Source organism: Mus caroli, chromosome 4 (assembly GCF_900094665.2).
Source record: "Mus caroli chromosome 4, CAROLI_EIJ_v1.1, whole genome shotgun sequence".
NCBI lineage: Eukaryota > Metazoa > Chordata > Mammalia > Rodentia > Muridae > Mus > Mus caroli.
The window spans coordinates 111,551,754-111,561,897 of record NC_034573.1 but is presented as its reverse complement, the minus strand read 5'-3'; the positions used below and the strand labels follow the sequence as shown (position 1 = coordinate 111,561,897).

The 10,144-nt window shown below is 51.1% G+C and overlaps 1 protein-coding gene across 2 annotated transcripts in view; it reads right to left on the bottom strand.

Annotated features, from left to right (window-relative positions):
* The window catches only part of Col9a2 (collagen type IX alpha 2 chain), a 13,590-nt gene extending 8,961 nt beyond the window's left edge, over positions 1 to 4,629 (bottom strand). For both annotated transcript variants that reach the window (XM_029476399.1, XM_029476400.1), the window contains exons 1-14: positions 4,337 to 4,629; positions 4,188 to 4,250; positions 2,977 to 3,030; positions 2,830 to 2,865; positions 2,709 to 2,732; positions 2,383 to 2,436; positions 2,003 to 2,056; positions 1,851 to 1,898; positions 1,678 to 1,734; positions 1,540 to 1,593; positions 1,196 to 1,249; positions 746 to 799; positions 601 to 654; positions 442 to 495 (exon numbers count right to left, since the gene is read on the bottom strand). In XM_029476399.1, coding sequence (XP_029332259.1) covers positions 442 to 495; positions 601 to 654; positions 746 to 799; positions 1,196 to 1,249; positions 1,540 to 1,593; positions 1,678 to 1,734; positions 1,851 to 1,898; positions 2,003 to 2,056; positions 2,383 to 2,436; positions 2,709 to 2,732; positions 2,830 to 2,865; positions 2,977 to 3,024 — 591 coding nt within the window. In that variant the 5' untranslated portion in view covers positions 3,025 to 3,030; positions 4,188 to 4,250; positions 4,337 to 4,629. The remainder of the gene's footprint in view (positions 1 to 441; positions 496 to 600; positions 655 to 745; positions 800 to 1,195; positions 1,250 to 1,539; positions 1,594 to 1,677; positions 1,735 to 1,850; positions 1,899 to 2,002; positions 2,057 to 2,382; positions 2,437 to 2,708; positions 2,733 to 2,829; positions 2,866 to 2,976; positions 3,031 to 4,187; positions 4,251 to 4,336) is intronic.
* Positions 4,630 to 10,144: the final 5,515 nt, after the last annotated feature.

The following is a 10,144-nucleotide window of genomic DNA, read 5'->3' as shown; positions in this document are numbered from 1 at the left end:
AGAAAGAAAGAAAGAAAGAAAGAAAGAAAGAAAGAAAGAAAGAAAGAAAGAAAGAAAGAAAGGGAGGAAGAAGGGGAGGAAGGGAGAGAGAGAGTTAAGCAACTCTTAGAGATGTCTTTGGATCCAGACCAAATTCCATTAGTTCCATAGTTAATTTGTTAGACTTTCATTTTCTGACCCCAGTGGCTACAAGATTGGATCCTAAGGCTTCTTGTGAAGTCTGAACATAGCAAAATGACTGGGTTTTCACCACAGACCATGAGAACACCCCCATACCCAGAAGTCACCCCCATCCAGACTGACAAGCACATATATAAATGCCAGTGTACACACACACACACACACACACACACACACACACACACCAGCCTTGGATGGAGACAATCCCTTTCCAGTACTCTTCAGGGGGTCTGTTCAGATAAGGGGTGCCTGAGAACTTACCACATCCCCCTTCTCACCGGTTCGGCCTGGTGGCCCTCTTGGGCCTTCTTCACCCTGGAATGAAGACAAGAGCCCAAGTCACATGAGCCCATGAAGACCAGCACCCAGTTTGAAGCCATAGACCTCCAGTGTAGGGCCTAGAGACAGAAGCAGGCTTACCCGTGGCCCTGCAGCCCCAATGGAGCCCACCATGCCTTTATAGCCACGAGGACCCTGGGGAAGAGGAAAAGATTGCAGATCAGTCCTATATGGACTTCAGATCCCAGAAGCCACAGCAACTCCTTCACAGCCCCCACAGACTCACCATCTCTCCCTTGGGTCCTGCCATGCCTGGGTAGCCCCTGATGCCTTGGGGGCCCTATCAAAAACAAACAAACAAACAAACAAACAAACAAATGGTGGTGGAGACAGCTGCGAGGCCCAACTCACTTATGCCTTTTCTGATCCCACCCCTCTCACGATGCTCCTTTAAAATGGGCAGTGTCCCTATCTCCTGAACAGTACAAAGCTGCTCAGATGTAGAGAGGAAAGAGAGCATTTAAAGAAACAGTGGCAAGCCTGGACCTTAACCTGGCCTTCTGGTGGGCAGCCTTGGTCCTGTCCTCTTTATTCCTACAGCCAGCCTGTCTTTCAACCGATCCAAGTACCCCAGCCAGACACTGATATCTTTAGAAGTTAGAGGCCAAAGCGGGTGAATGGTTGCATTAAAGGGCTCCCAAGATGACAGGGGGCATGATAGTGGGGTGCTTCTTACCGGTGGTCCAGGGATGCCTTGCTCTCCAGAGGCACCCACATCTCCCTTGGGACCCTAAGAGCAAGGAAGAGCAGTCAGACTAACAGGAGAACACAAGACAAACAGATATCAACAACCTTTCCAACACAGACAACCAAAAATGGTCAACTAGAAACCACAAAGTCCCACAGCACATGAAAAAGGGACTCAATAAGAGACCCAGTGGCCTCCTGCCCCTCAGCTCAGGGATCTGACCCCTTGAACCCATAAGGACAGAGGAAGGGATGAAGAAGAAGGCAGATCTCTGTAGGATTGTCTCCCTTTAATCCTTATCCTCATCCCTGGCCCTTAGTTCTCATACTCACTGGCTTCCCCTGGCGACCAGGATCACCCAGAATCCCCCGTTTGCCTGGATGACCCTAAAAGGAAGAGTGGATTCATCAGCCCCAGGCTCCCTCCAAGTGCCTGCTCTACCCTCCCACCGGGAAAAGCCACCCTTTTACCTTCACTCCTTGCAAACCCTGAGGACCCTTCACACCAGCTGGACAGTTGGTTGGACACTGGAAAGAAAATCCTATAAGGCCTTGAGGTTTCTTGCTGGTCAAGGCCAGCTGAGCAGTACTTCCCCATCTCTCACGGAAAACCCCTGTCAATTTCTCCAGACCCCATTTCTCACCAAGAAATCCGCACTCCCTTCCAAGCCCTGGATGGTTCCTGGTCGGCCCTGAGAGGAGATGTGATAAGGATGAGACCTGACCTGATCCATCCCCACAGCAAGCCACTTCCTCAGGAACACATAGCCAATTCAAGAGAGGTGAAGACACTTACTGGTTTCCCAGGGGGCCCTGGGGGCCCTGATGGTCCCTCTGGTCCTGGATCCCCCTGGAGGCAAGAAGAGCCCAAATTTCATCCTGCTGGGACCTCGTTTATCCTTTCTCTTCCCCCCACTTCCTAGCACTGTCCCATCCACACCACCCTTTAGGGCACCCCCAGAAAGCTGCCACCGTAAGGAGATCCAGGAAACTGGCAGGCAGCACCAGCCTAAGCCTCCCAGGAAGACTTGCCACAATCCCGGGTTCAGCAGGAGAGGTTCTGCCCCAAGCCTGGAAGAGTTCTTCGTGGGCCGGAAACTCCTAGAAAGCCTGACCCAGACTGCCAGCTTAGGTGTGCACCGCAAGGGGCAGAGTTAAAGGGTGACAGGGGCTCACCTTGGGGCCTGGGGTTCCAATCTCACCAGGGAGGCCAACAGGTCCAGGTGGTCCCTGTGAGGCAAAGAGATGGCTGTCCCAGATGCCTCACAAGGTCAGCCACCTTAGATGGGAAGGTAGGGACAGGTACCAAAAGTCTCTTCTTCACTGTGACTACTTAAACAACTCCCAGCAGACAGCGCTTATGAGGCTGTAAGGACCAGACTATTCCAGACTCATACTGGCCCACTCTTGACACCAACACAGCATGCTGGTCATTTCTCATGATGAGGACTGCCCTCTTTCCCCAGTCTCTGAGTACCCTGCCCCGCGCCCTCAGAACTTACGGGAGGTCCAGCAAAACCAGGGCCCTGTGACGGAGAAAGAGGAAATCAGATTAATGGCTCCCCTCTGCAAGTCCTCCCAACCCCTAGAGGGCCTCTCCACCCCCTTGTGCATGGCACTCACCGGCAGGCCAGGGGGCCCTGGGAGCCCTGGCTGGCCCTGCAGGAGTAACAGAGAGAAGTCAGAGGCTAGAGCCTTCTAGAATCCATACTTCCCTCTACTGTAGCTCCTCCAAGCTCTGGCCTTAGTGTGTCTTCAGTGAGCACGCACCTTGACTCCAGGGGTCCCCATGGGACCAGGCTCTCCCTTGGCTCCCATTAAACCCTGGGGAAGAGAGAGACGGTAGGATCATTGAGGTGCAGCCTGCCCTTAACACACAGGGCAAGGCAAGTCTAGGGGAGTCCTTAGGCTTCCACACCGGATGAAGGCCTGGGGACCATACCTTCCTAGTTCTCTTTCTCTGGTTTACTTAGGAATCTTGGGAGGCAGGCAAAACAATTATTCTTTTTATTTATTTATTTTTTAAGACCGAGTCTCATTATGTCCAGCCTAGGCTAGCCTTGGATCTTGTTATATAGACCAGGCTGGCCTCAAACTCAAAGAGATCCATCCTGGGATTAAAGGCATGTGTCACCATGCCTTGCAATTATCCTTTTGTTGTGTTGTTGAGGTGGTAGCTCCCAGTTCAATGAGTACCCGAGGGTGACTTTGAACTTCTGACTCCTTCCCTCCCCCTGAGTACTGAAATTACAGATGTGCCCAAATGTGATGCTGTCCCGCTGCCACAGAGCTCTGGTCTCAAGGCAATTGCCCTCCTTTGAGAGACTAGAAATGAAGACTCAAACACCTGCGAGCTCAGCCTCACTCCTCATAGTTGGAGTCTAGGTACTGAAGACAAGAATCTGGACTGGTGAGGTGCTCTGGTGGCTGCTCTTCGTAACTCCAGAAAGCCTTCATTTTCTTATTTGCAAATGAATGAACACACACCTCTCAGGAAAGAGGCAGTGAGCTTTACAATCTCAGCGGGGTGTGGGTGAGGAGTACTCCCATTAATTAACCAGCCCCACCTCCCTAAAACTGTCCTCAGGAATGTGTGGCTTCGAGGTCCTCGGGAACCCTGTAAAGGTGCGCACCCCCCCCCCAGCTGTGCCAGAGCTGCAGATGGAAAAGCAAAGCAATGGGTTTGGGGTGACAGCTGGGGGTGGGGGGTGGGAGGGATGTGGACAGGCCACAGAAAGGCAGTATAATTCCTAGAGGCCAGAAATGTGAGTCTAAGTCTCCACCCACACCTGCCTCACTCTGGCTCCTAGCTGCCGGATATCCAAGGCTTCCAACAGGGTAGATATGAGACAAGAGTGAGGTCACAGTTGTATCAAATGAAGAGGCCTGACTGGCTATAGAGCCGACATCTTGCTACCCTTCTGACCAGAACATGTGTGAACAAAGGCAGAATCAGACTCTCCCCAGCCTGGGGTACTCACATCAATGCCAGGTTTCCCATCTGGACCATCTGGACCAGGTTTGCCAGGCTCTCCTTTGGATCCCTTGAAATTAGAAGCAGAACAGATGTTAGTCAGAGGAGAGAAAGTAGCAGAACCATCAAAGATCAAAGAAAAAAAAAAGTACTCACCGGAGGACCAACTTTACCTGGAGGCCCCTTGTCACCCTGCAAGACACAAGCCGTGAGACATGCTTCCCTAAGAGATTGTGTGGACAAGCCTGGCTGGGTGGTCCCAAAGAGCTTTCTCCTCTCTCTTTTGTGCTGAAACTTGGCACTTTTTAAAAAACAGCTCCCTTTGCTCAAAACAAAATTCAGCTGTACGCAGGCCTTCAGTTCCAGAACTCAGGAAGCCTCTAGAGGTATATATAAATCTGTAAGTTCAAGGCCAGCCTAGTCTAACAGCAAATTTCAGGACAGCCAGGGTTACATAAAGAGACCTCATCTACATTAAATTAAACTAAATTAAAACAAAACAAAATAAAAGTGCATCAACACCAATCCAGCCAGCTGAGAGGGGCATTTAATCAAGTAGATTCTAGGTATGCTGTGAAGTCCCTGGGCTTCTGGTTAACCGGGAGAAATAAAGCAAATGACAAAAATAAATAAATAAATAAATAAATAAATAAATAAATAATAAAGCTTTTAGAGAAATCTGAAAGGGGACGGTGGCTTTCAGTCAGGAAAACCAGAGACTCAGGACAGAGCAAGGATCAAGGGGGCCAACTTGGGGGTAGATTCAAAATGTTCTTAAGAAAGGTCTCTTTTCCGTGTGACAAAGGACCCTTGGTAGGAGCCGGGCAGGGCCCTGGAGTCGGATTTAGCCCCAGAGAGGCCCCCGGGCATTCCGCAGCCTGCAGCAAGAGCCTGGCTGGGGCCCAGCGCCCTGCGTTTGGGGGTGGGGACACCAGACTGAATAGAAGTCTGTCCAAACCGTAAACATCCAGCCGACCTCCTGGGGGAGCTTCCAGAATGAGGTGGTTAACCCTCAGCACACTGGGAGAGCAGAAGACAAGCCCAGCTGATTCTAAACAGGGGAGCTAAAAGCAAAAGGGAGAGACAGGAGTGTGGTCCCAAGCTGCTCAGCCAGTCTACACGAGGCTCTCCAGCTACCTTAAAGAGGCATGTAGTGTGTCAGGGGACAGCACGAAGAGGAGGAAGAGAGGGAGGGGGATAAGGACACACTGTGAGCCGAGGCCAACAGCAGAACAGCAGGCCCTTGTTGCTGGGTGGGTTTGACAGACTCCCACATTTCAAGGCTGGTTTGGGGTTTTCTCTGAACAAACAGACTCCTTGTGGTCTCTGCAGGCACCGCCTGCTGGCAACAGGGGGCGCTAAACTTCCAGGCATCCCCACCCCTGCGCTCATAAAGTTCTTCTTTGTGGATAGCCCTCCTTCCTCTCAAGTCTGAAGTTAGATACTCACGTCGATGCCATCCGAACCAGGCACTCCTGGTGGCCCTGGTGGCCCTGGAGGACCCGGCTCCCCTGGTGGACCTCTCTGAAAATACACAAGAGTGCAGCCCCTCAGACAGTACGCAGAACTGGGCTCCCAGGGGCTGCTGGAGACCCCGAGAGCAAAGGTGACTAGGGCAGCATCTCCCCAAGGAGATGTTGCTCCATGGGGAGTTTGTTGAGCAGCTACTGTGTGTCAGGCACTGTGTGCCATTATGCTCTGTTACTTTATGAACTACTCAGAACTCTAGGGGGATACTATTAGGGGTGACAGGCAGAGGGTGAGGAAACACACAAAAAGACTCAAGGCTCGTGATCTCTGCAAGTGAATGATGAAACCGTGATTACACCCTAGGTTGGCTGGCTTCTTCCCCTGGATCACACGGTCTTTGCACTGTCACAGTAGGAAATAGATGAAGACATCATTTGCTCAAATCACAGATGATGTGCAAGATGGCGCCTAGCCAATGATGGCCGTTCGAACTATTGCTGTTTTCTAACTAACAACAGGTATAGCGGTGAACTGGCACCTCTCCCTCGCTCCTGGTGCAAGTCAAGAGCCCTCAGAGAAGAAGGAAAGCTGGGATTCTTCCCACCCAATCCTCCCTAAGGTGGCTCTCGTAGCGGACCAACCCCGACTCAGGAAGTCCACGCGTGCCAGATGCTGGCGCCAGGTGCCCTCCCCAGGTTAAGATGTGCCAGGCTGGCGCCTCACAGGCGAACTGTACCCCTACACTAGCACTGTTTGGCGAGCGGGCCCAACATCCCCATTTGGTCCTAAACCGGGCATCTCTTTCCTAGGGCCCAGCTGTCCCTGCGAAGTGAGGCAGAAGCCCACAGTCAGGAAACGGACGTATTGGGGCGACAGGGAAGTCTGGCTGGAGCCTGGGTCCCTTAGGAGACTCCGGGGGCGGAGGCTCCGCTTTCGACTGAATAGCCATCATTGTCTCCAGCACCACCTGGGCTCTCTCCACTGCCAGGCCCCCGCGCCATCTCCTGCTCGACGCTGCCTGTCCCAGGCAAGGCCAAGCATCCGGAGGCAAGGTCCCTCTGGTTCCCGGACTAGTCAATCTCCCTTCACTGCGAGTGGTTTGCCGGGCATGCATCACCCCAGCGGCTCTGTCCTCAGCTGCCCCTCAGGCTAGGGACAGACTAGAACAGGTCCTAAAGACTCCAGGATCCTAAACCCAGGCTCTGCACCAGGGACTGCGGTGACAGAGAAGTGACAGGACTTACGATCTGAGCCAGGGCGAGCCACAGCACCTGGAGGAGAATGAACAGGCTGCGGGGCGCGGGCACGGTGGTCATGGCGAACAGCGGGTTCTGGAGCGGGGGTCCAAGCAGCGACGGCGGGGGCTGCTTTCGGAGCCTCGGACTGAATCTCCCGAAAACGCGGCGGGGCGGGCCGGGGCGGGGACCTGCAGGCCTGTCACCTGAGAGCACTGTGGGGAGGAACTGTCCAGCTCCGCCCGGCCAGGGGCGGATCTTCTGTGCCCACCCTGGGTCTGCATTCTGAGTTTGACTAGATGCCCCAGCTGGGAAGTCCCAGGGGCATCTCGGGGTGCGGGACTACTTTCTGTGTGGAGAGCAGAAGTCCATTCGAAGTCCCTTTCCTCCTTGCCCTCCAAGATCAAAGCCTTCCTCCTAGCCCTCAGCCCCATCCTTTCCCCAGGTCAGCTTGTCTGGGTCCTTTATCCTCCAGAGCCTCAACCATCTCAGGTTCTGGAGACCTGGCCAGGACTCCACCAACTCCATCTTTTCTAAATTGGCTCAGTCCTCTCCACAGACAATCAGGTTCCTGCCATATTAAAACACACCAACATCTTTCTTGAATCTGCCACCTCGGGAATTCCCCATCTGCCTCTTCTCTCCCCCTCCACCATCAATTCCAGTAGAGTTGTCTGTGGCCTCTAAATTTCCTTTTCCTCTCACCTCCCTGCTTCCATCGACCAGTGCGATCCAAAAATCTTCCATCCTTGAGGCATCCTGTTAGCATTTGGATCTGCCCTTGGCAATACCAGTCCTTCACATCTTCTCTCCCAAGCATCCACCAAGCACCCACCCCACTTGACCTTGTACAGTTATATCCTTTGAAGACAAGTTTTTATCTATGCGAATGAGTGTTTTGCCCTCATGTATGACCCTGTCCCATGGGGGACCAGACACCCTTGGAACTGGAGTTGTAGAAAGGTGTAAGCTCCTATGTGGGTGCTGGCAACAGCACCTGGGTCTTTGCAAGAAGAGCACGTGCTCTTCAGCAGGGAGCCATCTCTCCAGATCCCTACAGTTACATATTAAGGAGGAGTACTTGTTCTATGAAAAGTGTCCCTTAGACTATCAAACACCACAATGCATAGTTACACAAACTAAAAGGGACCTGGGCTATCTAACCGTGTGGAACCACCTGCATGTGTGAGGTCCACTGTCAGCCAAGTGAAACGATTGTCTTTCTCCTCAGCGGCACCTGCATGCTGCTGTCTCCTGGACTGGGAGGGACTTCTCCCTCACCCCCTTTTAACTGACCCTCCCATGTTCATGGAAACAACCACCACTTTATTCAGTAACTCCCCAAACCCACCTGTCTGGTCACCTCGGTCCAGAGCCCCTTTCTCCTCTCCTTCTCTTCCACTCACTGGCTAAAGGCAGTGGATCTCATGCAGCCACTAACCACAGTTATGACCACAGACACCACTATGATATAAATGAAGTCTTAGTTTCCTCCTCTGTAACTGGGAACAACATGGTCCCTATCTTAAAGAATTTGCTTGAACATTGAAGGAGCTGATGGTGGCAGCTGCTTAATGTGACAGCAGTGCACTGTGACCCTCAGTATCATTAGCTCTTGGTATCCAACTGGCCTCCAGTATGGAAACTTGACCACAAGCAAATCAAGTGACCTGGCCAAGGAGGAGGCCTGGACAGATGGCTCCACAGATAAAAGCACTCCTTCCTTATGTAGAATTTGGGGATTTGCATCCCACATCAGATGGCTCCTAACTACCTCTACCTCCTGTTCCATAGAATCCAATGCTCTCTTTTGGCTTCCATAGGCACCAGCAAACACACAGTGAACATATAAGCACATGCACATACACAAAACACATAAACACATGTAAAAATCACCCTCAACATTTCCTTTTCTTTTTCTTTCTTCTTCTCTTTCTTTTTCTTTTTCTTAAGTATGTCATGAAGCCGGAGAGATGGCTCAGTGGTTAAGAGCACCAGCTGCACTTACAGAGGACCAAGTACCCACATATCAGCCTATAACCATTTCTACCTCCAGTTCCAGGGTTGGATGCCCTCTTCTAATCTGTTAGGGCACCAGGCACCCAGGTGGTGCACAGACATACATGCAGGCATGGTACATACACATAAAATAAAATAATAATTTTAAATTATGTCACACAAAATAAATAAATTAAAATGTTATATACATAAAAAAGAATCAATAGTTCAAGGCCAGTCTTGAATATGCAACAATGTTAAAGGTCAATCTAGGAATCATGAGATCCTAACTGCCCTCCTAACCCTCCCCCCAAAAAAGTTGAAGCATAGTTGCTCACACTTTGAATCCCAGCATTCTCCAGGCAGAAGCAAGGGAATCCCTGTGAGTTGAAGGCTAACCTAGGCTGAATATAGTGAGTTTCAGGCCAGCCAGGGCTACATAGGAGACCTTATCTCAAAATGGAGGAAAAAGAAAAAGAAGAGGAGGAAGATAGTTAATATCTCCAGGATGAAAATTCCCAGACCTTGAATTCCTTCTTATGCTCTGCCCACCACAGGAATTTCCCTTCAAATATAAGCCTGACAATGAGAGGCCACAAGGTCAGTCAGGGGCTAGTCCAGAAAGGACTGATACAACAGTCCTTTGATACAGCAAATCCACAGGATATGGAAATGTCTTCCATGAGGTCCAGAGAGAAAAGAGAAGAAAGGTGCCCCCAGGTGCCCCCTTTGCATTTTGTCAGATTTAATGCAGGGTTTCTTTCCATTACTTCAATTTTAAGTTGTACTTACAGGGCTGCTTCCTATTTGAACAGAGATGGAATTTGGCTTGCAGTTTGTCTTAGTCAGGGTTTCCATTGCTGTGCTGACACACCAAGACCAAAATGCATCTTGGGGACAAAAGGGTTTATTCAACTTACACTTCTACATCATAATCCATTTATTGAAGGCGGTCAGGACAGAAACTCAAGCAGGGCAGGAACCTGGAGGCAGGAGCTGATGCAGAGGTGGTGGACCATGCTACTTAGTGGCTTGCTCCTCATGGCTTGCTTGCTCAGCCTGCTTTCTTAAAGAGCTCAGGACCACCAGACCAGGGATGGCCCCACCCATAGTGGGCTGGGCCCTCCCCCAACCATCACTAATTAAGAAAATAGCCAGATCTTAGAGAGGCTTTTCCTCAACTGAGGTTCCCTCCTTTCAGATAACTTTAGCTAGTCTCAAGTTGGCATAAAACTACTTAGTCCGCAACTTTTTTTTTTTT